We start from the raw sequence: 27892 nt of genomic DNA on the forward strand, positions 1-27892 counted from the left end.
GTATTTTCCCGTTCTGGTTACAAAATATTTTTCAGTATATTTTCTTCTAATTTTTGTGATGGTGGCACTGCAACACCTTTATATGTATTAATGGAAAATTTGCTGCTAATCTGCATGTAACTCTTGTGTTTTAAACTGTAATTCTTAATTTTGAAATATGCATATATATACACACACATTGTAACAATACAGACATCAGTAACAAATAAAGAGAGTAGGTTTAGATTGGATATTAGCAAAAAAACCCCATTACTATGAAGGCGGTGAGGCACTGGAACAGGTTGCCAGAGAAGCTGTGGATATCCCATCCCTGGAGGTGTTCAAGGCCAGGCTGGATGGAGCTCTGAGCAACCTGGTAGAAGGTGTTTGCTGCCCATGGCAGGGGGGTTGGAACTAGATGAGCTGCAAGGTCCCTTTCAACCCAACCCATCCTGTGATTCTACACAATTTCTACGCTGATCACCAGATGCACACGCACTAATGCATTTCAGAGGAAGGATGACTTTTTCCAGCTCAGTTGTGGCATCTTTAAGTACCATGCACATTATGGGGCAAATCAACGGCCATTTTTCCTAAATAGTAATTGCAGATTTTGACCGTTGCTGGAATAATGTATCCCCAATACGGCTGCTTTTCTAAATTTGCTGTTTAGGAGTGGGACTGGGTGCTGGGTTGTTAATGACGAGATTCAGGTTTGATGTTGGCAAAGTTTAATTTCCGGTGCAAAGACGCTGAGACCTTGTGAGACGCCTCTGAAAGGTTGCGATCGTGTTTCGTGTGGCATTTGCCGCCCTGGGCCAACATGCCACGAGAGGGGGTTTCGTGACATTCAACTCCATTGCTTAACATCTCTCCTGAAGGAAAAAAGGCCACCAGCCCCGAAAGCCCGCCACAACGAGGGTACCGGGCAGGAGGCTGCGTGCCAGCGGCACGGCCCTGCCGGGGGTACAGCCCTGCCCGGGAACGAGCAGCACGGCCCTGCCGGGGGTATGGCCCTGCCGGGGGTACAGCCCTGCCCGGGAACGAGCAGCACGGCCCTGCCGGGGGTATGGCCCTGCCGGGGGTACAGCCCTGCCCGGGAACGAGCAGCACGGCTCTGCCGGGGGTACGGCCCTGCCCGGGAACCAGCGGCACGGCCCTGCCGGGGGTACGGCCCTGCCCGGGAACCAGCGGCACGGCCGTGCCGGAGGTTGCCCGCTCCGGGATCGCGCTGGCGGCGGCGCATGCGCGGGGTGCGGGGCCGCGGGCCGCCGGAGCGCTGCGGGCGGGGCGGAGGGGCCGGGGCAGTCGCGGGGCCGGGCCGGACCTTCCCCCGCGCCCGCCGCAGGGCATGGGCGCCGCGGCTCCGCGCTGCGCTGCCGCGCCCCGGCCCCATGAGTCCTTGCCGGAGCAAGTGAGTGCGGGAGGTGCCCGGGCGGTAAGTGGCAGCTGTCCCCCGGCCGCCCTCCCTCCCCAAGGCAGCGCGTCCATCCTGGTCTGGGAGGGACCCGGCGCCCCCGGGCCGTGCCTCCGTTGCCCTCGGCTCAGCTCCGCTGTGCCTCTGGGGTAGCCCGTGGCTTCTCCCCGCCCGGGGATTTGTTATTTTTATGAGAACAGCTGGCCCATCGCTGTCTCCAGGCGGGGCGGGAGGGGAAGGGAGGCTGCCGAGGGTCTCCGCGGGGCGCGGCCGGTCCGGGGTCGGCGCGGCTCCGCCGCCTCCACCTGCGCGTTGGTCCCTCTATAAGGCGGACTCGCCCACCCCTCTTCCCCTGCAGGGCGCCGGCGGCCCGGCCTCGGGAGGGAGGATGTGGTGAGAGGATGGGGCTGTGTCCCGCGGGGGCTCGCCATGGCCAGGGAGGACTCGGTGAAGTGCCTGCGCTGCCTGCTCTACGCCCTCAACCTGCTCTTCTGGGTGAGTGCAGCGGCGCGGGCAGGTGCCGTCCCGGAGGCGCCGGGCGGGCACGGCCGCGGGCTGCCCGCACGGGGCCGGGGCAGGAGGTACCGCCCTGGTGCCCTTGGCCCCGTGCCAGACAGCAAGGGAGTACTGTTTACTGGGGGGAAAAAAATGCCTTTGGAAACCAGTGGGAAGTAAAATTGAATTAGGGTTACACGTGGGAATTTGTGTACTTGTAATATGTAGAGAGGGGAATATTCACGGGCGGGTTCCTGACTGGGTGAGTTTCAGGGCATCCTGTGACCCAAGATGAACTCCAGTCTTTCTCAGGTATTTGAATAGTCTGCCCAGAGTTTTTTGTGCGTTCAGTGGCCAGATCCTAACTGGCAGGCAAGGGCCCTTCTTTTGTTTTGAGGATTTCAGTAAAAGCTGTGTTTATAGCAGCAGGATTTCTCACTCTCAGCACAAGTGGGTGCAATGAACTCTTGTTTAAACTTTTGGAGCTCTGGAGAAGCAGCAGGATGGATATTTTCAGAGTCTTGACTCACTTGCAACAAATGAAATCTCTTTCACCTGAATAGATGAGATTTGTGCATGATAAGGGTAAGACAACAAAAGGGATGTTGTCCCATACCTGTTCATAAGGGCTGGCTCCTGAGGTCTGTAGACTTGACTGATGCAGGGATAATACATGGGCTGGGACCAAACCTAGTTTATATCTGTTTTTTTTTTTCCACCTGTATTCAGCTCTGGAAGGACATTGACCTGTTGGAGTGGGTCCTGAGGAGGGCCACCAAGATGTTTAGAAGGGTGGAGCACCCATCCTGTGAGGAAAGGCAGAGAGGATTGGGATTTTTCAGCCTGGAAGAGAGAAGGCTTTGAGGTTGCCTAATGGTGGCCTTCCAGTGCCTGAAGGAAGATGAAGAGGGACTATTTACTAGAGCATGTAGTGACAGGACAAGGGGGGAGGGCTTCAAACTGCAAGAGAGTAGGTTTACATTACATATGACAAAGGAAGAAATTCTTTACTGTGATAGTAGTGAGTCACTGGGACAGGTTGCCCAGAGAAGTTTTGTCTGGCCATCCCTGGAAGTGTTCAAGCTTTGAGCAGCCTACCTGTTCTAGTGAAAGGTGTCCCTGTAAAGCAGGGGGTTTGGAATTGAGATAAAGTTCCATGATTACTGAAAACTAAGTGAAAATCAGAATATGAATGAGAGAGAAAACTCTTCAACATCATTTGGAACAGAATGGTACTTTCTGTGTAATGAAAGTGATCTGAAAATCTGTTGAAAGTATGTAACTTTGTATATTGTATTTAGTAGAGATGAAAAATTATTTCCTTAGTCTGTGTAGGAATAAAATCTTTTAATAGAAGATGAGGAAAACTTTCTGAAGAAAAAAAATGTAATTGTTTCTAGCATTATCATGATTTTTGCTGGATTCTATACAAAATATAAACTCCTGTGTTTTCTTTTAAGATGAAGGTTCCCTGGCCTCAGCTGCCCTGAGTTCAGCTTCGGATTTTTATACACGTGCTATGAGACCTGAGTGTATTCACGTGGACATTGACATGGTTGAAAATACTATGTCCTGCTGTTTGTTTGTTGGCTGTTTTCCTCTGGTTTCCATGATTCCTGCATTGTCCTCAGCAGTTCCTACTTGCACCTTAACTCACTGCTTTGTCCCCTTAAGCTTCCCCTGCTCTTTTCCCTTGCTCTCAGTTCTTGTTGCCTACTATGTCACAATCAGATTTATTGTTCAGGAACAGCTCTTTGTAGTTCAAGTGGACATTTAGGTGGTACCCACATTGCATGTGAGGCTATGCCTTCATGCCGTGTCAGTTACGTGTCATGTGTCAATGGGAGGCTTGTTGCTGGAGCTGAGTGCTTCATTTTTCAGTCCTGAAATGCTTTCTTTGTGTAGGAAAGCCTGCCCTTCTCTTTGGAGGGGGCTAGTGTGTGGTGCTGCAGTACCTCTCTAGGGAGATCAATATCTCACCTAGGAGATTTAAATGTGTCTGGCCACTTTGCTCAAATTTTAAGTTCCTTTCCATGTCAGATTGCTCCTCACTTTTCATTGTTTTGTTCACATGTTTCTTTTGTGGACCTCAGGCATGGAGCTGCACAGCATCTTTGAGCTTGTCAGGGGAACAGCACTAACTGCATCTGTCATGTGGTCCTGTTGTTGGCTTTGTCCCTTTTTAAGTTATGTCTAGATTTGGTTTAAAGCATTAATTGCTAGAAACAATTTCCCATTCTTTTGATTTTGTTGCCCTTTTAATAACAATGTCCCCCTTACTTACCAAATGTGATTTTTTTTTTTCCTTAGTCATAATAGGATAAAAGATCTTTTGAGTCTGTTATGGTATAACAAGTGATGGTAAAGAAAATGGCAAGTTCTTGATCTTGTCTCCAAAATACAAAAATTGTCTTTAATTTGTCTTTCTAGCTGTGGCCTGGACACTGGAAAATACACCCAAACAGTTAAGTGAAATCTGTATGGTGCTGAAGCATGTCAAGATGTCATTAATATAATAATAAATAATAAAAATATTAAAAGTAAATAATAACTAATACATGCTAGCATAGCAGATGACTTGCACCACGGATATTGCAAAGAATTAAAGCTGTTTTCCGTAATGTGTATAAAATTACAGGTGTTGGAACTCAAATGAAAAAATTGGCCAGTCCATTTAGAGTCCTTGGGATTTTGCAAAGCAGATGAATGCATTGTTTTGGCTGAAACCAAATAAACAAATAAGCAAGAAAACCCTTGAGTCTTCCAGAACTGTGTGTTAAGGAGGAGTACGTGTGGTGGGTGGGTAGTTAAATGTATAGCAGTTACATCAGACTTTGGATGAATGAACGTGAACCTCTTTCCACTCCCTATCTGGTTCTGTTCAGATGTGTATTTAACAGCTAAATATAAATCTTCTATCAGCTGCTTGTTGTAGTGAAATCTCCCATATCTTTTCCTCTGTCAGAGCTTGACTTTTCTTCTGTTCGTCTTAGTGGAAGTTTTGCTGCTGCCATTTCTGAGTGTCATAGCATGACCCACGGTGTACAGTTCTCCTGTGGAAAGTTCCCCTAGCAGCAGGTGCTTATCCACTGGAATGGGCATGGCATTTGTGGTTTTCACTTGCTGCTGCCCTTCCTTCCATCTGCAAAGCTTTAGTTTGCTGGTTGCTTATGTTAGTTCTTACTTGGATAAATACCAGCCTAGGTTATGGGCTGGATGTCAGGAAGTTTAGATTAGATTAGATGCAGCCATGTTCCTCCTGATAACAGTGGATTCTGTCCTGATGGGTAAAGACAAGAGTGATGCTGTGATTCCAAGGTCTGTACAGACCTCTTGATTTGGGACATAGACATGTAATTCTCTCCAAGCTTGATCTTGAAGGGGTTTCTGCTTTCCTGTGCTTTCTTCCTTCCCAAGGGCCATTGTCTGTCTCCCAATTGCTTCCAGCTTGTTGATAATGTGCCCAGTGGCTGTGTCAATTATCAGTGTTCAGCTGAAAACTGTGAAGATGTGCAAACAGCATGTGTTGGCTTTTTAAAATCATGGTTTGATTACAGGTCCTGGCTGGAATAGGGAGATATTCTCTTTTTGTTTCACTGTGATGGTGTTCAGCAGTAGGTATAACCACACATTGTGCAAAAAGGATTGCTTTCTTCAAGCTGAGAGCACGAAGCTTTTGAAGTCCTGAATAAAACTCTGCAACAGTCAGTAGTCACTGGCTGGTAAGGTCTGACTGTCAAGCTCTTAGAAGAGAACATCTGAAGTGAGCTTCGAAGTGTGTTCTGTGTGCAGCTGTCCCAGTGTGTGACTTCAGCATTTGTCATTGCCAGCTTGGTGAGGATAGACTAGTGCATATGAAGCTCCTTAAGGTAACAGAACTGGCTAGTCTGATCATGAATACTGCTGAAAAACTGAAGGTGCAGATGGTGGTGGCAAAACACTGCTGTCTGCATTATTTGGTTGTTTTCAGTGCCAATGGAAGCAGAGAAGTGAGAGGTGAGAGAGCTTTTATCAGTCACTCTTCTGCTATCCTTGTAGGTTCTCCAGAGTATTAGTGTACAGCTGTGTGCTCTGTTTGAAAATACACTTTTTTTACTGGGCTCAGCTGATGACCTGTGATGTACCTGTGTGTGCATGAGAGGGAGGCAAGCAGAGAGTGTTGTTCATAATACTTTCTGTTACTTTTGACCTAAAGTCTGCTTAGCTGTAAATAATCCATAAGCAGTCGCCTGAAAGTCCAAGGCTCTGTTGTAGTGGTTCATCATTTTTTGTAATGGACCAGTAATGTACTGCCTTTAGTGCTCCAGAAAAACACTGGTTTTGTGGAAGTGAGTGGATTGGTACTTCAGGAGCTGCAACTTGCAGAAAGCCTTTCTTCTTACAAGTTGGACATAAATTTGTTTTCAATGCTCTGACTGTTGTTGATTAAGTGACTGACCCTGGTGATAGACCTGATGATACCCTTCTGGAAGCTTTTTCCATGGTCGATTGAATTATGCATCTGACTGCAAGATGTCTCTTTCATAGAGGGGAAGTTGCAAATTCAGGACTTCCTCAGTCTTCTAACTTTTTTGACTTTTTTTTTTTTTGATGGTGTCCTGTACAAGGATATCCTTCAGACTAAACCCTGCAGTTAACATTTGGTTTCATTCTTCTGCAATCCTCATACATACATGAATGGGCATCACTTTTTAGTGTGATTTGCAAGACTGAGGGATCCAACTTGATTCTGTGTTCTGTAACGCTGCTATTTCCAGTATATTAAATTCTGGACAGCCTAATAAAAGAGAAGACCTCCAAAAATGCATGATTTGGTGTTTTGTGGTCAAGACTTAGCTAAGCAGCCTATCTTAGTGGTTCTTGAGGGAAGACGTGTTCCTACTGATTACTATTTTTCTGTTTTCAGTGACAATACTGGTCTTTGTTATATCTAGATAGTTTGTGTGTCAGGTCTTGGAGAAATTTAGTTTTGAGCTTTGCAAATATATTTTATGCAGCTTATGAGACTGCAGGGTTTTTCCTTCTGGTGGGGCTTTACTGGATTGGCAAGCTCATGACACTGTCCCAGCTCAGTAGCAGTCCTGGGTGTAACATGAGTATCTTCATTCATTTTGAGCACTTCATAACTTGTCTTCACAGCATCCCTCTTTGCCACACTTTGCGATGCTGCCATTGTTCTGTATTTTGCTGTGGTCATTTTCCCAGTTAAACCACCTTTTACAAGCATTTATACTAGGCAGACCTTCAGCCACAGCACATTGTCAGCCTGTAATAATGGCACAGGCATAACACAGGAGATACCGGAGTGCAAGTATCCCCCTGCGGGTTGTGCTAGAACAGGAACCAGCAAATGGTGCTGAATACAGGGAAAATTCAGCCTCCTGGCTGCTTACAATTATAGGGGATTAAGCAAAGCAATAGTTTTGAGACATACAAGGCTGTTCTACTTTCCTTTGCAGCTTAGCCATGTATGTTCTTTAAAAACGTTATTAATAGTCGAAATAGATTAACTAGATAGTGATAGTAAATGCAACTAAAAGCAACACAGTAGTTTTATTAATTTTCTCATTTTTTTAAAGAAAAGCGAAGTATAACTTGGAAGGAAGGGTGCAGGAAAAAGTCTGTATAGACTTTCTGTCTTGAGAAAACTGCCAAAATATTTTTTTTTTTTCTGGTGAGCATGTGAGGCAGGAGCAGCTGCTCTTCTGTTGCTTGTAATTGAGGCTGACTGTACTATAGTGCTGCGGACAAATCAAGGTTGTAAGTTGCAGTTGACTGTGTCACAGGTGGTAAGGATCTCTTAACTGATGATTAATCGTGTCAGTGGATGTTTGAGCCAAGACAGCGATGTTGCCACTTTTCTTTCACCTTGCGAGCTTTTTTTGCCTAGGGATATGCTGTTTCTGTTGAGCAATGTTTAAGATTTCCTTCAACAGTACCATCTAATTTCAGTTGTGCAGTTGCAGCCAATAAACACTTCTGGCAGGTAGTGGAAATTGTTTGCATCTATCTCGAGCTTGTGTTTGTGAGCAAAGTTAGAAAAATAAATGACATAAAATGAAAGTGGAGCAAATTTCCAGTTAGTTTTCCATTTGAGTGCTTTGCACACTTACATCTTCTAGTTTTGCCTATGTGTACTACTTGAGAATTCAGAGCAAGTGAATATGAGTGTTGTAACTAAGGATGGTTGGAGGCAGTGTATTTTATTTCCTGTTTTCTCCAACTTAAAATGCATGTGTTGAATCTTGTAATTTTTTTTGCTTTATTTTTCAAGTCTGTTGTGACATGAGAAAGAAATCAGTCTATCCTGCCTTCTGTGAAACCATATTCTGCACAGAGGTTGTTTCTGCTGTGTTTTGACTTCCACTCTTGTTGGTGGGATTTGTAGATACTTGGAATGAAAAGTTTGGGTCAATGTTTTAAGTTTAAATGGCAAATAATATCCATTAAAATGAACACTGCCTGGCCAGGTACCTGTAGCACTGTAAACTATTCTAGGCTAATATACTCTGATTTTAGAGACTGCACTTTAGACATGCATAATTAAAACCTGATTTTCTTAGCATTCTTTGTATAAAGAAAATAACTGTGGCTTCTGTGGGAATATGCTGTCTTTTTAAAGGAATGCATTCAGTAGAGGAAGCTATAGGAGGAGTTTTAAAAGACCAGAAGTATTTTTAATTCTGGTATTTGAGAAATCTTTTACTTTTTGGTGTATTTAGGGTGTATTATTTTTACAACATTGTTACATTACCAGACTATGTCCTAACAAAGTAGAGTTCAGCCCTAAATCAACTTTATCTACCTCTATATAACCTTTTATCCCAAGTATCTTTGTAGGTGATATGTCTCACCTGAGTGGCATGTCAGCTGTGGATTGCTGGATGAGTTTCTGGAAAACTGTCCTGAAAAACAGTGGTTGGATGTGGTAGTGGAAAGGAAAAAACCAAACCCAAGACCCCACCCCAATGTTAGAAATTGCATTAATATGCTTTTTAATTGGCATTCAGTAATAAGTGAACCACAGACATTTTTTGGATAATACAATTAACTTGTGGAACTTGTTGCATCAACCTCGATGAATCACAAACCTGTGCTGATAAGATTTGAGCCCGTAGCTCAGGGAGAAGGAAATCTTTGAAACTATGTGCTTATACTGGTAAACCACAATCTGCAGCAAACTGGAAAGGTCCATCTGGCTTGTAGGTACTTCTACATTTTTTTTTTCCTTTAAATTCACATCTCCTTTTGTAGAAGGTAGCTGTCCAATTATTTGTGAATCTCCAATACCCTGTACCCAGTACGCTTCTGTACCCTGAAGCTTCTCTATCATCTTGAATCTGTGGTGGGCTCTAGACAAAGCTCATAGGAATAATAACAATTTTTAAAATATCTTGTAGCTATTTCACAAGGTATAGGGGACAGTTTAATTTAGTGCATTTTTATAGGAATATGTGATTTAAATAAAAATGCAGGTTCATTTTGATCATCTTTGTGTGCTCATGGGTATTCATGTGTAAAACAGGAAAGTTAGGTGATAAACCCACAAACAGCTAACATGTAGTCCTGTGGATCATAGGAAATACATGCTCTTTTCTTTGTGTTGCTCTTCCAGTTAAATATATATATATATATATGGTGAATTTAAAAATAACTTGCCTGTATCTCTGAGATTGACTACTGTCCATGAATAAAAGCAAACTCTTAGAGAAACAAAATTAAGAGTATATTGTGTGTATGTGAAGGCATGTCATCTTGATGGTGATGTGTGGATTGTGATATGGATTGGGATGCTTGAGCTGTGATCATTGCTCTGGATTACCTGCGATGAGCAGCACATGCCTGCACCTCTACAGAGCAAAAGACTTCTTGACAGTGAGATGCTTACTTTTGAGGGAAAAGTGGCACAAGTCATGTCCTGACAAGAAGTGCAGTGCTTGAGTAGTCATAGAGAGGGTGGTTAAAGAAATGCATGGACTTCCTCATCCCTCTTTGCTTTTAATGTACCCTTGTGCTACACAAGCCAGAGGCTGATGTGGGTCTGACACAGCAGAACTGTACCTCAGCCTTGTTTGTGTGGTTGGGCTCTTGCTGTGCTTTCTCTGGGCGCCTTGAACAGCCACCTGCTGGAAAACTTGCTCCTGTTCCCCGGGAGGGTGACCTCTCAGCAACCTGTCAGTGCTCCAGCAGTTGCCTTATTGCAAAGTGTGCGAGTTCCAGCCCGTGCCAAATGTGGAGCAGGTTGCTAACTCACTGTTGCAGCTGTGCAAGCAAACCCAGATTGAAAGTGCAAATATGAACATGCTTCAGCTGTTTACTGAGGTGGGAGTGGACCAAGGCATAACCTTGTAGGAAGTTTAGCTAAAACAAAATATTGGAATATCTATCGAATTAAAGGTCCTTTTTTAGGAAATAGGGGATTTCCCTTTTTTGTAGGCAATTCTTCTTTCTCAAAACTTTTCAATGGTTTTGCTAGTACTACAGAAACACAAGACCTCTTGTCCCCCCTCCTCCACCCTTATGTCCCTCTGACCCAAAAAATGTAGCTGTCTGTTTATCCATGGACATGAGTTATCTGTGTTAGTTCAGTGATCTGAATGTTGAACCTAATAGTGAAAATCCTGTAAAAGCATTTCAGCATACTCTGTTCACGACCTTGTAATGATGTATCCCCCTGCCCCCTTGGTAAGGGTAAATCATAGCTCAGATTACCCAAACCAATTTTAACAGGAAGATTTTCACAAGTTTTGGTTTGTGTGTTTGTTTGTGGTTTGGTTTGGTTTGTTTTTTTTTTAACTAAAATTAGAGGACATATTCTGATGAATGTTGTCATATCTTGGAAGTCATTTCCTTGGAGCCAGAAAGCTTTTCATGCAAAGCAGGTTGCTCTGTAATGCTGCTAGTCAGCATTTCATTATGGATATCAAAGCATGGCCTGAAGTTGTTTACCCCATCTGTTAGAATAAAAACGATCATGTGTGATTTTTGGTATGGAAGATACTTTTAATCTTTCTCCAGTTTAATAGGTAAGAAAAACCCTTTCTCAAATTTGAGCACAGTAAAATGAACGTGTTAGAATGTTTGAATGAAAAAAAAATGATGAGGGGTGAGCACAGGTGTGCAAATAGCAGTATCAATTGGACTTGTTCCCTTAAAGACAGAAATCCATGTTCATTTATTAATTGAAAATGCAGATTTATTTTCCAGTGTAGGTATGGCCTCAAAGACAGTGGGAGTAGAACTTTCCAAATAACGGCTAAAAATATATACTTGATGAATTACAGATGATTTTATATTTTAATTTTGATATCTAATTTATGTAAGAGTTCCAAAGGCAATTTAAACTATGCTTGGAAATGATTGCTCCTAATAGCTGAAGTCTGTTGTTGGATGTTGTAATTCAGTTGTCTGAGAAAACCTTAGTAGCTTTAGAAACTTTGTTAGAAATTCATTTACAAATTTAATGTGTTATTGTGTGCATATTGCTCATATATAAAAATTGAATTTATTACCTTTGTTTAATCAGTGTGAAAATATATTTAAAATAGAGTATGACAGCAGGCATCGTTGTGAACTCGTCAGTGTCATGTTGATGGCTATGCAACATACTGTGACAGTTCAGAATTAAACCCATAGTGACTTGTGCAGCCAGCTGCAACAAATAAACATGTTTTACTGCATACTATCACATTATATTTACAGCACAGCAGACTGGCTGTCATCAGAGAAGCTTGAATGAAAACTTTTTGGTGAAATGATGTTACTGCTAATGTGAGAATTATCGTAGCAGTTTTATTTGTCATAAACTTGTGTTCTTTCATCTGATTGCTTGATACAGATTTTAACTGTATTTTACATATAAATTAGTTACAAAACAATGGCTGAAGTAGGGACTGCCAGGTTTTGGGGTGACCTTTTTACCATCCTTCAAATGAATCAACAATAGCTGTAATCAGGACCTTGCCCCTGCCCATGACTTCTTGAAAATCACTTGGCAGTGAATTGCAGTGATGTTCCTGCTGATATTTGCTGGTGGGTTTGGATGCACACCAAGGTTTTTGGGGAGGCTGTTATTGTTCTTGCCTACTGAGTGCCTGAGCTGAGTTGTAGTGTTGGTGTTGATGGACTTCCTGTGCTGCTGGCTGAAGATCTGCATGTGCTGTAGGTAGTGTGAAGTGGTGGGTGCCTGGAGCTTTTTTGGTGTCATCTGGCACTTGAGGATGTTTAGTGCTTTTACAGGGCAGCACATCTGCATGTTGAGTCAGCAGGAGGCTGTGGAGGTCAGACATGTGTGTTGTGTTCTAATTGTGATTCCCTTGTGGCTGTGGAGCAGGTGAGCAAGTGGACTGATGGATGGGAGCTAGTGCTTGATAATCTTTTGTCACTAAAATAAACATCAGTCATTATGCAGGGCAGTCCGGTGTTGCAAAGGCATCTGTCATCATCTGTCAGGGTGTTCCTGCCCTGAGGCTCACTTCTGCTGATCAGAAGGGATGCAACTTTTTCCCCATCACTTCCTTCTGTTAGTGAAGAGCTGCCAAGCACTTGCTGGCTTATGTGCTGTGGAATACACCTTTTGTAATCAACTTATTGCTGAATTGCTTTTTATCAGTTTCTTTCACAGGCCTCCTTTTTTTCAAGAGGAGCCTCTTGTATTTGCCTTCACTTTCTTACCCATGCCTTTCTGCTGCCCCAGTTGGACGCTGTTACTAACTTTCCTGCCTGTGAATCGAGCGTGTCACAGCACTCTGTCCTTCAGGTCATTCAGAGTAATAATTCACTTTTGGACTTTCTTGAAAATACAGTGCCCAAAGGTGCCTCACTAGGAGTTTGATTGGCAGGAGGGTGTTGCACAGGTGATCTGTGTGTAACATCTGTGTAGCAGTGAGGTAAGGCATTGTACTTGCTCAGAGTAATGCTGACCGAACTCTTGTGCATTGGAAGAGTAGCAGAAATCAGTAACACCTGAAGCAGTTAATGGTGGTGAGATCATGCCAGGCACAGGAGAGGTGGGTGGGTGAGCTGCAGCCTGGCTCTCACAGGCTCTATAGATGGAATGTTTTTGCATGTAATTTACATCAGCAAGAAACAGTAGTAATTGTCTGTTAGCTATTCACACTAAGTGAGAGCAGCCAGGGGAATCTAAATGGCTAAAATCTTTCTGAATGATGCAAGAGGCCTTTCATAGAGAGGTTGTGCTTACAAACTGAAATGGTGTTCATGTAGTTACATTATTTGTGAAGGTTATGTTTCCTAGGTTAAAGGGAGCAGTCCTTCTCTTCTAGTTTTTGTTCATAAGTGAAGAGGGAGTCACGTTCTCTGGTGTGGTCATTGAGCATTTCTGTAGAAGTCACACAGCCATGTGTTGGCCTCAGCTTGGTAATGTATCTGCCTAGATTTTCCACAGATTTTATGTGAGTAAAAATACGTATCTAGGTAGAGAAGACTCAATTTAGGCAGACAAAAGAGAAATAAAAGTTCTTGTCCTTCCTGATTTGCCTTTGCATGCAAGTCCTTTCTTCTAGCAAACTGAATGATTCTCTTAGTGACAGGTCTCTGCTCAGTACTTTTGGTCTCCAGGGGGTCCTTTCTGTCCCCTCTGCCTTTAACCTGGTTGCTCTGTGATCTCCCCGTTGTCTGTGAATAACCTGCATGCTTCAATATGCTGCCAAATCTTACCTCTGCTGAAGGAGCAATCTTGCCTTCCTCGAAATCCTCCTCCTCTCACTGCTGTATACAATGTGTTGCTGCATGCTGAAGGCTGAAAGAAAATTCGTGCAGCCTGAGAGTTCCTAATGGACAGCAAGGAGTAGGCAGTCCACCAGTCTGTTATTTGAGGAAGAATATTATTTAGAAAGCCATCATTTTTCTGGTACTGTTTTTGTAGCAGGACTATGTGGCTCTTACTAAAAGTTACTGAGGAGTGTTTTGATGGACTTCTCACTTCTGAACACCACTGTTGTAAAATGAAGTAACCCACTTCATCTGAAATATTTTACCATAAAGAGAGTGGTCATCTGAGCTAATGCTTTTCTGTGTGTATCAACAGGCCTTTCAGGGAATTGTGGAAGGTTAAAAACATTTTTATTGCCTTTTGACTACAAGAAAGTAGGCTGGCTGTTCGTAGTCTGCTTTACCTCTAGTGTTTTGACTGCTTGTGTGGTATGTTTGCCTGATGCTTTCTTCCAAGGAGATAGGAATTTATTTAGGAGATTCCAGTCATCTTGTTTTCCTTGTTCCTGCAGCTTCCTGCAAATAAGACGATAGAAAATTTTCTTTACTGTTTCGCCAGCCAAAACAGATCCCACAGAGTGTAAAGAACATGAGTGAACATAGTAGAGCCGTAGCATGTGCTAGCTTTCAGAGTATGCTTGCAGCATTCCAAGCACCCAGCCCTTGCTGGCAGCACCCAGACCTAGGGCAGTGCCTGTACTTTGTGCATCAGATCTGAAAACTAGGAAGAAGCTCTGGGATAGCTACTGGGAGTTCTCTGAAACTTTAAAGGCAGAAGTAGTCTGCTGTGGGCATGCTGCAGGCAGGGGAGCCAGTAAGGACACAGAGTGCTTTCTCCTGTTAGATTTGAACCACTTAACTTGTTCTTCAAAACAACTTCGGGGGAATATGAAGGCATATGAGAAACTAGATGTTGAGGAAAACAGGAGATTAGCACTTCTTACTGATTTAAGAAACTGTAAGTATAATGCTGATGTGTCCTGCCATACCCCTATACAGTGCATGAAAACAGTAGTATTCAGGAGAGTCAGTATGCTTAGGTGTCCCTCCCTCAGCCTGACAGTGGTGCTTCTGAGGTCCTGTGTCTTCTGTGGTTCGGGTCTAGGTGCCCCCGTGAAACTGCATAAGGAGTGCCTTGTCCTTTGGCAGTACCTCTGCTACAGCAGCAGCAGAGCTGGTGCTGTCACAGCATGGCAGGTTCTGAACATGTCGTTCAGGTTTGACTTCTCAAGAAAATTGGAGGGCAGAGCTTCTCCTGGTAAGTTCCAGGTGTACTGAAGTGTATGATGGCATCAGGTGACCAAAATCCATGTCTGCTGAGGTGGTGGCAATTCTAGGTGGGTTCAGTCTTGGGGATTTACTTGCTGTGGGAGCAGTCCTGGTAAAAGTGTAGTGGCTTTATGCCTCTGAAATGCCTGACACGTTAGGTACCTAAATGCTTTATATGGTTTATAATTGAAATGCAGTTAGTTTTATTTTCATTTTATGGTTCAGGAAACTGAGACATAGTGTTCATGGTGTGACTCTATCTGCATGAGCAAGAGAATCAGATTCTTCTAAATTTAACCCAAAGGTAAATCTCTTCTGTGTGTCAATATATCAGTACTGTTCTGTCAGATTTTTCTTCACTAGCTGTGTACCTGAGCATAGCTTCATGATTTCATGCAGACTGATGTGTATCACTTGTGAACCCTGAAAGAGTCTCTGATTTTAGCAGTGTAAGCCCTTCCTGTTGTTTCTATGGTGTGTTGTGCAGTGGTGGGATAGGAGCCAGCAGTAGCATCACTAGGTGGAAAAGAAGATTATCGTCACTGGCTGCCTAATACTTGGGCAACAAACCAATTCTAAGCACACAGAAGTACAGTTTTGAGGACACTGTTGTTCAAATAAATGAATACATGAAAAATACTAGTGATGATTGATCCTCTACTTAAATTATGAATGATCTTGCAATTTGCTTTAAACACATGATAAATAACTTAATGTTTTTTTTTTAGTTGATGTCCATCAGCATATTAGGTGTTTCTGCTTGGCTGAGAGACTACTTGAATAATGTTCTCACTTTAACTGCAGAAACAAGGTAAAGCTTTAGTTAAACTTTTAATCTGTGTGAGTGACTGATTGTGATAGATGTTGTTTATTCTGTATGACAAGCTTCCTAATTAGGATTTGTAGAATTAAGAATCCTTCAGTTAAATTAATAATTTTTTTATTTAAAGGTGCATTTTTTGCCACAATTTCAGGCATCAGTTGAAATTAGAAAAGGGGAAGGATAGGGTTTCAATCCTGTGCCTTTCTCTTCTGACAGGGATTAATTTTTGGCCCTTTGACAACTTGTAATCATATTATATTACTATTTAGTTTTGAATACTTTATTCAGTCCAGAGATTTAGGAATTCTGTTAATTTTATTGCACCAGTGTTTATGAGCTCTCGTGATAAAACAGGGCCTCACTGTGCTACTTACTGTCCAAGTGCAGGACAGGAAGATTGCCTTCACTCCAGAGAGGTTTTGGACAATGCATTACTTTTTTGGTACTCAAATGCACCATTTGACCTTAAAACCATGTTGAAGAGATTTCTGTGAAATGTGTAAGGTGCTGGAAAGAATACATCTGCTAATCAACCATTTTTTTTTTAATGGCTGTACTTTTTTTCCTATGTATCATTTTTGTGTGATTGTGCTTTTTTTGATTATTGTTCTGATTGGTTTTAGGGTGGAGGAGGCTGTCATTTTGACTTACTTTCCTGTGGTCCACCCGGTTATGATTGCAGTCTGCTGTTTCCTCATCATAGTTGGAATGCTGGGGTACTGTGGAACGGTAAAAAGAAATCTGTTGCTCCTTGTCTGGGTATGTTTCATAACTTCTCTTTTGTTTCAGGAATTAGAAAGGTTTTAATCCACAGGCACTTGATAAATAGTGATTATTTTTTATTGCCATGTTGAGTTATGGTATTGGTGAGGAATTGTAATTGCAAAGCACACAGTAGGAAATAATTTATTGCCTAGACTGCATTATGCTGTGACTGAAAGACAAGCAGTGTCTCAGCTGCAAAAATCCACTTCATTTAGTAGAGGAGTTGGTGAAGGAAAAAATAACTCAAACTCTTAAGTACTAATAATTATAGGGACATGAGTCTCAGTACTCTGAAATAAACCCATATGCTACTGTTTTGACTCTTAGCTGTGCAATAGCTACCTCACCTAGGCTTTGCTTTATTCCACAATTTGACTGTGTGTGTAAAGTAACAGCACTTGTAGCTGACAGAAGTTAATTCTGAGTGTGTTCAGAAGCTTTGTCTTTTCTTACATGGATGTGGAATTTTTCAGTTGCATTTGGTTGCAAGCAAGTTTAAAAGTAAATTCCAAGTACTCAACTTTTTCCTTTGTTTGGAGAGTATATAACTGAGCTGGAAGCAGCCTGCACGTGGCTCTGTGTACAGTTTAACTGTGACGTGGCTTTGACCGTCAAGGGAGCCAACTATTTTCTCCATCTGGAAGTCAGTGAATTTGAGGACAATAAAAGAAACAGTCAACCAAAAACAAACAAAAAAATGCCATTCCAACAAAAGCCCATCAAGTTCACACAGATTTTAAAGGTTTAGAGTTAAAATTTTTAGACTGTTGGCAGGACTGAAATCCAAGAGTGCCACGTACCTGTATGCTTCTTAAAAGTGTAGCTGTAGCTCTTTGCAGAATTGGACTCTGTTTTTTAACATGAGGATAAGCAGGATTCCAAGCAGTCTGTAAGTCCAAGAGAGCAGGAGCAATGGATGTGAAAGAGGTGTATCAGACTTGACTACTCTAATTACAGTAAGAGAAAGTGGGCAGATACGACCCTTCAGCTCTTGAGACTATCCAGGGTCCTATACAAGTAGAGTTGGGCTCCTGCTGTTTTTTCACTGCAGTGTGGGTTTTTCACGGAGTTGGGTTCTCACAAAGTGCATTCAGTTGAATTTTTCTTGTGGATCTGTTCAGGCTTAAGTATGTGACACCTAAACCTGACGGATTTTGCACGAAATGACCATGAAACACCATGAGAAATTGACAGATTTATGCAACCTTAGCTTTTCTCTAGCACAAATATTCTAACTGCAGAATAAACAGTTACAAAACTGTATTGGGGTTTTGTATTAAAATGTCTTCTTTTTTTTTTTAATTTGAGAGGGTTGGAGAAAGCTTTATTTGATATTTCCAGCTGAACATCTGCAAGCAGGAATTTTCCTCAGTTGCAAGAGGGCAGTGCTGTTTCTCCTTTCAGATATTTTGTTAAGCCTGTTTGCAATGTGAAGATTATTCTTTCAAAACTGTATTGTTGGGGAAAACTCTCATTTAAATCTGAATGTATTAGAGTATCAGAATAGTCCTGCATTTTTTATTTCTAGATCTTAACCTTGCAAAGTTAAAGTCAATGGGAACAAGTTCTAAGATAATTACTTAATTATGGGCACATGCTTCAGAGTAATGGATTAATGTAATTTCATACCATGTAATTATTTCTTTAGTAATCTTTTTTACATACCTTAAAAGGTCTTTGTACATATTTCTGTTTTATCTAAATAGTGAAAGTAATAAAATATGATAAACTTACTAAGCCTTAGGGGGTTTTCGTAAGGTTATAAGATTACTTTCATAATGTGTTCTTTATTTTATAGTTGTGATAGTTTTTAATACTAATTAAATTAATTAACAGGTAAAAACAACTATACGATGTAGATCAATGCCACATAGTATCTGGGGAAAGAGAACGTCATTTTCAGTATAAGCTTTGAAAAAGCCCACCTAACTATTTCAAGAGAAAATGAAGTTAAAACTAGTTTTGGCCTTCAGTTTATTTACACTGCAAGTGGAAAGAAAAAATCATTTATAGCCTTTAGTGCCATCTGGAAATAAATCAACTGAAGTGTGTTTAGGCAGTCAAGTTATACTAAATCAAAACAAGACATTTCTATCATTTTATGTTGCAATATTTCATTTTCAGCAGCTTGAGATTTGCTCTTGCTAAAAAAACTGATAAGCAAAACTAAATGATATCTTCCTAAGTATGTCATTGTCTTTGATTGATTGTTAAATGAATGCAGTTATGTTATGCCATAGAGAAGTATGCAGACATAAGTCAATGCTTCATTCATCAGACTAATCAGAAAACTGATGGATCAACAAAATGAGCTTTTGTTCAACCAGATGAACTAAAAGAAAAGAACCTTCATGTTAAACATTAACAACCTCTTCAATCATGCTTTTAATCTTCTTTTTGAAGTACATAAAAGCCATAATGATGGCATGCACAGATATTTGGATACAAGTCTTGACATCCTGGCAGTGTACTCATTGCTAGTGCTGATGTTAATTGAAATGGATTTTTATAAAATGTAATAAAGTGTAAGGACAATAAAATAGATGTAGTGTTAGGTTTTAATACATTTGAATACATAATCATTTTCATTTGTTTTTGAAATTTTGTCTTGCAATTAAATGCTTGAAACCTTTCTGTCTTCACATGGGGGCATAAGTATAAATCAAACTCATGTTTGCTCAGCTTAATAGAAGGAAAATGTAAAACCACAGTCTTCTGAGGTGCATGCTCTGGAATTTTTGTAGAACCAGCCTTTTAAAGCTATGATCATTTAATTTTAATCACTTCAGAAGTATGTCCTGAAGGGTAGTTGGTCTGAAGAGTCCATGTGTACCTTGAGTTTCTATATTTTTTTTGTGTGATTGACCAACGTCCTCATGTAGAAGTAGCTGTGATGCCAGCCTAAAGTGGGAGATCTCTACTCTTCCAAGTCACTGACTTGGATGTATGAAAGTCCAAGGATGGGAAAGTAGAGTCCAGGTTTTATGGTGATTGGTACAGTTCTTTCAAAAAGATTTGTTCTGGGTTTGGAAAAAAAATACTTTGCCTCTCTTCTTCTGAGGCTCTGTACATTTTTGGATTGTTTTCGAAGTCTGCTGTGCACATTGCCTAACAAAAAATAACCCAATATATTCTTTAAGAATAGTAACCTTAAGTATGTTTTTGGTTTTTTTTTTTGTTTGTTTGTTTTAAGTTCTTGTTTTATTAAAATAACAAGAGTAAGCTCTGTTGCTTGACAAGAAGAGCTTAATGAAAATCCCACTGGAAAATACTTTCTGGCTGGCGTTTTCATTGTAAGTTCTTGTATTTATAATCATGACTTTTCTGTAACTGCAGCATTCAAACAACACAGGATTCAAATTTGTCTGCATATGTTTTCACAAAGGGAAAAACTGATGGAAATATTTGATGGTCAGTAGAACAAATCCTGTTACTGATTTTTATCATAAAGTTGACAGAGTAATAAATATTTCTCAGAGCTAAACATTGTTAGACCCTGTTGGTGTATGGTCAAACAGCTTATTAATTCAGTTATGGTGGAACCTGGTTATAAAGTGGAACCTGGTTATAAATTGGACCCTGGCAGACTAAGCCGTGTATTGAGTTGAAACACAGCCAGACAAACCATCATTAAACTAGTGGTTTCTGTGAAGTCTGTCTAAAGAATGATGAGATACTGTTGACTGTATCAACACTTGTGGCAAATTCTTCTGTACTCATACACCCACTTCAGTCCGTGTGGATGCAGAGGTGATAAGGGTGATTAAATTTGGACATCTGCTATGTTGCAAGACACCAATAACTGCTAATGTCTTCTTCCTAGAAAGCATTCTTACTCTGTGTGAAATGTTAGCTGCTCTACAGTACCACAGCCATCAACTATTCTGTAGTACTTATGACTACAGTTGGCAGGAATTAATACGAGCCTTCAGTGATAATAAATTTTGTTGTCTGTTTTCTTTTCCTTTTTGTGTCAGCATGTGTTTCTGCAGTAATACGTTGTATAGTTTATTTGCTCTGTAGTAATAAAGGATATTTGTTCCTATCCATGTGGACTCTTAGCACAGTTACAGCTGCTCCAATACCTTGTACTAACATTTGGCACTGGAATTGTTATTTACCAACCAAAAGTATTTCTTCATTATTTAGATACCAAGCATTGAAGGGAAGAAGTAACTAACAGGCATACTTGGTGTAAACCCGTGCAGTTTGGTGTTAAGCTGGACAGACTGAGTTTGTATTTAGTGGCTTTTATCAACAGCCCATTTACAAATGTGGTATGCGTGGGAGGAAGACAGACAGTCACAAGGCAGGTTAGCCTGCCTTGTTTGAAAGACGGGTTTAAATGTGTTTATAATACTGTATTTCAGGTTTGATGAGAAGCTAGTACTCTGCTAAAGCTCAGTTTCAGATAGTCGGTGGGTAACTAAGGGCTGGACATTTAGCTTACATTCTGAGGTACTGCTGGTTTGATGTTCTACTGGTAAGAGTAAATACACTTAGAGTTCACCAATTTTTATTATACCCCAGTAGTTTCAAATATGAGTAACTTTCTCAGAAAAATAGAGTATTTTTGTTCTTTCTATATTTCTAATTTTGAATTCAAAGGTAAACTGCTGGAGATGATGCCTGTACTAACTATTATGCATGTTTTGGCCTTGAAATGGAGAGCAAGATTCTTTCCTTTTCAGATCAGGAGTTTTAAGGTTCAAACAACTTCGATTTTGAGAATGATTTTGGTGATGCCACAATGTCACCACGGTGCTAAGCCAGGCTTTGCAGGAGCATGTCCACTCTGCAGGCTCCCAGCTCTGTGGAGTGGAGTACATTGGTCCTGGGGTTCAGTGCCAGCCTCTCTGTCTGCCTGTGGGAGCATGGTACATTTTGTTGACCTTGCCTTCCCCAACATAAATAAATCCTTGCTGTGTATGTCCTTAAAAGACTTTTTCAAAGGCAAGTGCTTTGAAACAGTGCCGAATTTCCTTAAGTAGGAGAGGGAGCTCACAGAGGAGACATGAGTTGCTTGGCCATGTGGCGTATTGGGAATTGTGTAGTGATGAGGGTGCTGCCTGCGGAACACACAGCAAGCAAGAGCAGCTGTGTATTTGAGCAGCGTGGGGGAGCATGACAAGAATTGAACTGCTGGGAGTGTCCAGGTCTTCTTCCAAGTACTTGACTTAAGTCCAAATATTTGCTGTGATCATGGTGATGATCTGCTGCTTTCATCCAGGCACTGAGCAGCTGCCTTGAATGCTTGGCAGTGTTGCAGAGGCTACACAGCACTATTTGGTGCAGTTATCCAGCAGCTCCAAGTAACAAGAACTGCCTGGCCTCTTGAGGGCAATGCCTTTGACTTAGGACAGTGGGGTTGGATAGTGCCATTAGGAGGCCATAAATTTTAATTCTTTGGTGTATATATCTTCAATAATGCTTTAGGAAAGAAGCACAGTGCTGAGACAAAAGTTAGATATCTACTGACAGTAGTAATTTCATGATTCCAGTATGTTTTCTGCATGGCACATGCTGCTTGGACTCCTGTGCTACGCTATTTACTGCATGCTGTACTTCTAGGCTCACCTGATGGGAGCTGACTACTTTGTTCTTGGGGACTTACATCCTGAATGTTCGTTTGACTGGGTGTCACTCATGATCCTTTTGGAGCAAGCCTTGTTGCTCTTAACCTTCCTTGTTCCTGTTTTCCCTCATTCCCACTTGTTACACTGTCAGTACTGCTTCTTCCCTCCAAGTCTTACAAATTGTTGATACCCAGGGCAGTAGAAGAGAATGAAACAGCACCAGAACTGAAAAGGGCTCTGGAATAATGCTGTCAGGTCAAAAGAGGAGGGAAGATAGTAAAAAAAAGGTTGGTGAAGTGATGGATGTGGGTACCACAAAACTATTGAAAAGACGGACTGATATGAGAGTAGGTTCCAGGCACTGGGGTTGTTCAGGGTAGACAGTTGTGAGTGATACCAGGATGGGAATGAGGGCTGCTGCATCTTGACTGAGAAAAGATGGGGAGCTGCTGTGATATGTGGTCTTTCTGCTGTAGTTAGGTTTTTTTCTCCCCTCTGTCCTTTCCAGCTCTTCTTTTCTCATTGCTTGTTTGGCCAGGTTTTTTTTATTTGCTGAAATGAAAAGGGAATGGGGGAAGTTCCTAAGAGCAAGGAAGAAGTGTATGAATCCACAAAGCTCAGCCCAATCTCTGTGTCCTGTCTGAGACACAGCCCAGCTCACTGATGGAATCTGCCTTGATGCTGTGGTTCAGCTGCATTCTTGTTGCCACAAGCTGTGTATGGAGTGGATATCCTGTCAGGTAGATTAATCTTTTTCTTGTTGAAGCATACCCTTTTGACTGTTAAACCACAAAGGCACTTTGCTTTGTGTATGGGGGCTGCAGTGTGGGTTTTATATCATAAGATTATTTCTTCACTCAAAATGGTGATTGTTTGAAGTGTCTTGGGGCATGCTGAAGCAGAGTCGTGTATAGCACCAAATGGGTCTATTTTACAAGCAAAAAGGGTTTTCTTGACTAAGGAAACATTTTTATGGTGTGTAATTTCCTTGGTAGAAAATAAAGAGCAGGTAGACAAATGAAGGAAGCTGTGTTGTGAAAAATCTGTGCACAAAAGGAAACTTTAGGTTTTGATTTAAATCCTATGAAATAGGGGAAAAAAAAGAGAAAAGAGAATATGACAACCCATATGAAAATTATGGTCTAATGTCTATCTTTACCTATATCCTGTTTAGTACTTTACCATGACCTTGCAATAACCCTATTTCTGGAAGTTCATTGACTTGAGGTAATTGAACCCTTAGCAAGTAAATCCTAATAACTGTATGAAGTGTGCATTTGCTTATTTCCAAAGTAATACCAGTTTACTTATATAAGCAAAGATAACCATTAAAGTAAAAATTTACAGCAGGTGAAGAATATCCCACAGAAGAATCAAGGCTGTGAACAAAAATCTAATTATTCATAAATAATTTTATTTAGTTCTTAAAAAAACAAATGGCTTAATAAAAAGAACTCAGATACGTAGCTCAAAAACTAGAAAGTTCATTGCCATAAAAAAAATTAATTTAAAACTTACTTACAAAGTTTTACAAAAAAAACAGTGGACTTTGTGAAGATCGTAGACTTTAAGGCATTTTAATAAAATTGTGTGTCTCGGAAACAAAATTTAAGATAATAGAGATATTTGATTGTTTTTGTGTGAAATGTATTTATTTTGAAGAACTGGATGACATTCAGTAGCTTGTGTTGCAAGTTGATGGTTTCAGCTCATTTCCCTGTTGACTTTTGGCTACATCTCTCACAAATTTCTGTGTTGTCAAGCGCATAAACTGAATTTAAAATCAAAATGACTGAATGGACTGTTAATTCCTACAGGGCAGGGCTGAGGGTGCAGGGGAAAATTTGTGCTGCTGAAGTGGATAAACAGGATATCAGTTTTCCATGCAGCTTGTCTGACTCGGTTTAGTGAGTGTTGTTTGCTCCATTTTTGAAAAAGATAGCTGGATTAATCAGTAAAATAATCTTGTTAGCTTGTAAACTGACAAAGATAAAGGGAACCATAGCTTACAAGTTATCGAAGGAGGAAGGACTTGGTAGATTTTACACAGAAAGATTCTGGTTCCTGTTGGTGATCCAGTGGTGATGGTCATCTGAGGTTTCCCTGGTGAGGGCAGAGAGATGTTTGGATGGCTTGCATCTCAGAAGATCAAGGCTGATGCACTGGAGCTGTTAGTCGTTGGGAAATGCTGGGCATAACTCTTAAATCTGCTGGCATTCACTTTACATGCCAGATACTCTGGTCTTTTAGAGGTTATGGTAAGGTTTCATTCTGCAGTTGCCCTCTTGCAAGTTCCTTCAGCTGCTGCCCTTTCCAGAGCTTTCTTCACCTCTAATGCTATATGGAACATGTTGCTCAAGAAAGCAGTGTGAGACAGCAAGTCTGAGGAGGCTGGAGTTGTTCATCAGCTACTCTTTGTTTGCTCTGGCATAAGGACTGGGTTTTTTCTTGAGTCTGATGGGGAGGAAAAAAAAGGTTTTTTGTCTTCTGGGAGAAAAAGCTTGAAAAAAAAGATGTTTATGAAATAAAATACAGGTGATGTGAATGATGATTCATTAATAAGTACACCCGTCCTTCAAAGAAAGGCGTATTTGCTCAGAAAATGAAGGATTTCTACAGTCTTGTAGAAAAAGTTCTCTAAAAGCTCTCCATGCTCTCACTTTTCTTCACTTTATTGCAACTTCTGACTCCAGTAGTTAGCCCCTGCCTGCCATTGCTATTTGCTTTCATACACAGAGTGCACTCTTGCTTCACTGTCTGGAAGTGGGCTTAACAAGTCAGTATTCTGACTGTGTTGTGTGATGGGATATATTTGTTCTCTATGCATTATTTAAATAGATTCTGAAATCTCCTCAGGTTGACAGTAGTTAACTAGGAAGCTGTCAGAACAGAAAAGCGCATGATACAACGTAAAAACAATAAGGTCTGAGCGAGGAAAAAGATAAATTAAACCATTCTTGTGCCTTCCTACTTCTGATGAAATTTGGGTTGACACAGAACCCTGTCTCTGTTCACATTCATGGCTCTTGCTTCTAAGTCGCACTTGGAAACTGCAAACAAAACGATCACTGCTATGAGCAGGCTCAAGGGAGCATGACTGCAGATGTGTTCAGGTCTTTGATTCTCCTTGTGCATAGGCTAACAGCCCAGTTTTACTGGTTATAGAAGCTGCTTGCTGGTGAAACATTTTGTAGGTCATTGGCAACAAATTACTGAAGCCATCAGTGGCAGAGTAAAAAATCATGTGTGGAAAAACCCATCACTTTCAGAATATACTTGGGTGCACTCAGCTTTGTAGGATGGCAGCCCTTATCTGCTTGGGCTGCTTGGCAGCAGAGTGCCATAGTGACTTGGTCACTAAATGCCAAAAGTCACCAAATTTCTGTAAGAGTTCCTGGTCTTAGCTTTGTTTCTGACATAATGTTTACAGAGGGTTCAGAAGGGCATCCTCAGAGGACAGTCATGCTGATTTTGTATCATGATGATTTGTGGGATCATCATGGTGGCTCAAGTAGGGCATTGGCTGTTGATATTGCCCTGGCTGTTGTGCTGAAGGAAACTACTGCAGGACACTAGTGTTTTAACTCAAGTTTTCCTTTGCTAAATGTAGTTTATGCTAAATTCAATGCTAAATTATTATTTAAATTAAATTCAAATGCTAAATTCAATATTTCTGCTGTGAAAAAAATCTCTGAGAAGAATTGAAAATCTCTCTCCATGTACTGTGTTTTCTGAAGTCCCAGTTTCCTCCGTCATCCTCTTGCCATGCTAGTAACAGAGATAGATTATTTGTCACCTGTTCTCTTCACCTGTTGCCTGAAAAGCGTAGACAAATTACATTAGGTTTTTAATTGCAGAAATCATGTGGTGTATTCAACACAAAATCTCTAGAAGAACTACAGTAAGAGTTTTATATTGCATCTCTGCAAAAGACATAAGACATTGTGCTTCATGCTTTACATCCTTCCCTAAGTTGCCCACAACTGCAACAAAAAAATCCTGTACTCCGCAGGATGGAAGACCATGAGGGGAGAGATTTTATGTTGGGAGACACTTCATGTGTGTGCTCTTTGCTATTACTCTCTGAACAGAATGGGATTTGTTGGAACAAACACCTTTTAAACAAATTTAAAATGCCTTAGATTCAGTAAGAGTGATTTTGTGCTTGCATTTACTATTTTTATTCATGTTTTTATCTAAGTGATTGAGATGATCAAGAAAGAAATACATTCCTGGAATGTATTTGGTGGTGGTGGACATCAGCTTAGTTTGGTAGAAAAAATGTAATAGCAAAAAAGCCTGTTGTAATTTATTTAGGATTAACTAATTTTGTAGCTTAGTTTTAGCCTTAGATGGAGAGATAGGAAGACATTTTGGGCCTATGCCAGAGCATATATGCTCCACGTATGGAGTGCTGGCATACACTGGCATATATGGAGCTTGAACCCTCTTGTGGGGTGCCACTGTAGTGTGCAGAAATTTTATTTGGACTAAAATTTTTGATTATATTTACACAGTCTATACAGATCTTTATAAAAATAGGTTTTAATTACTTTGATTTTTTCATGCCTATCTGAAAATACCATGTACGGTTTTTAGTGCTTTATCATGTTCCGATAGCCTTTATGCAGATAACTATTTGAATTAGGACAAAACCTATTCAATACTAGTCCTCGTTTTTTTTTGTTTGGTAGGTGTTGGTTTTGGTTTGGTTTGGTTTTTGTCTTTATTTGCTTGATGGTTATCTCCCTTCTGTGGCTGAAATTTATAGAAATGGGATTTGCATTCGCTATCCCCCTGTCCTTTCTGTCTTACATATGAATTCCTTGTAGATGTGAACTTGGGGTTGTTTGACTTGCACAGGAGCAAGAGCTCTGTGGAGGCTGTTGCAAGTTGCAGTAGGTGTTACAAGCTGGTAGCATCTCTGCACTAGTAGGTAGTATTTCAGTGGTGGGATTCCATGCTGTTGTTGTGTGTGGGTATTGGAGGTTTCAGGATTTGAATATTGACTTTGGTCACTTCTGCACCTGTACCACATGAAGAGTATTCCAACAGAACACGGCCTGGTGATTACATAGGGGATATCTTTACTATCTTTCCTTGGTCCTTCATGTCTCTGTATCTCTGAAACTGGTTTTCACAGTAATGACTTTATTTATATTCCCACTTCTTAAATGTTTAGTCTCTTGCACAAGAAAGGAAAGAGAGCAGGATTCTCCTGAGCCCCCAGGTCCTTCACCTCTCTTTCAGGACTGATGTGCTGGAAAAAGTTGTTTAAGCCCCTGCAGTCTGTCAGTGCTGCAAATCCAAGGCTTGTTCAATGTTCCAGGTATTAGATGTAATGTTCCTGTTGGAAAACTACTGCTTTACAGAGCTGCTGCCTGCCTTTCTTCTCTCTCCTTCCCTTCCACCATGTGACCTGTGCTAGAGGAAGCTTAACAAGGAGGTTGCAGGAGAACCAGCTCCTGCTGACTGAAAGCATCCAGTTTACAGATACTGAAGTTTACATATACTGAAGTTTAGTATCTTGGCCACAAGCATGATGTATGGAGCAGTAAATGTCTAACGCTTTATTTAATTTTAAGTTGGCAAATAATTTTACTTTATTATTCTCTAAAGAGTGTTTTCTGCCAGCATTTCAGTCATTCAGCTTCTCTCAAGGAAGCAACATTTTAGGTTTTTCACAGTTTTGCTGGAGGAAATCCTTCAGTGAAACTGATGGGTTCATAACAGGATCAAGGCACCACTCCAATTTTCTGATTACTTTGCATAGTCAGAGTAAGGAGAGCATGATAGTGATTAGCAATTGCCTACAGGGTGGTGTTATAAGTCTGT

General features: G+C 41.0%; 1 protein-coding gene across 4 annotated transcripts in view; it reads left to right on the forward strand.

Moving 5' to 3' along the window:
* Positions 1-1275: 1275 nt before the first annotated feature.
* Positions 1276-27892, forward strand: part of TSPAN12 (tetraspanin 12) — a 43731-nt gene continuing 17114 nt past the window's right edge. Inside the window, exons 1-4 of one of the 4 annotated variants that reach the window (XM_068996657.1) lie at positions 1276-1417; positions 1755-1891; positions 15622-15704; positions 16340-16475. In XM_068996657.1, coding sequence (XP_068852758.1) covers positions 1826-1891; positions 15622-15704; positions 16340-16475 — 285 coding nt within the window. In that variant the 5' untranslated portion in view covers positions 1276-1417; positions 1755-1825. Of the gene's footprint in view, positions 1418-1754; positions 1892-7594; positions 7600-15118; positions 15198-15620; positions 15705-16339; positions 16476-27892 lie in introns of those variants that run through there. The other 3 variants (XM_068996666.1, XM_068996676.1, XM_068996684.1) reach the window with 3 other exon arrangements.

This window comes from Aphelocoma coerulescens, chromosome 1A, assembly GCF_041296385.1.
Source record: "Aphelocoma coerulescens isolate FSJ_1873_10779 chromosome 1A, UR_Acoe_1.0, whole genome shotgun sequence".
In the NCBI taxonomy this organism is placed as follows: Eukaryota; Metazoa; Chordata; class Aves; order Passeriformes; family Corvidae; genus Aphelocoma; species Aphelocoma coerulescens.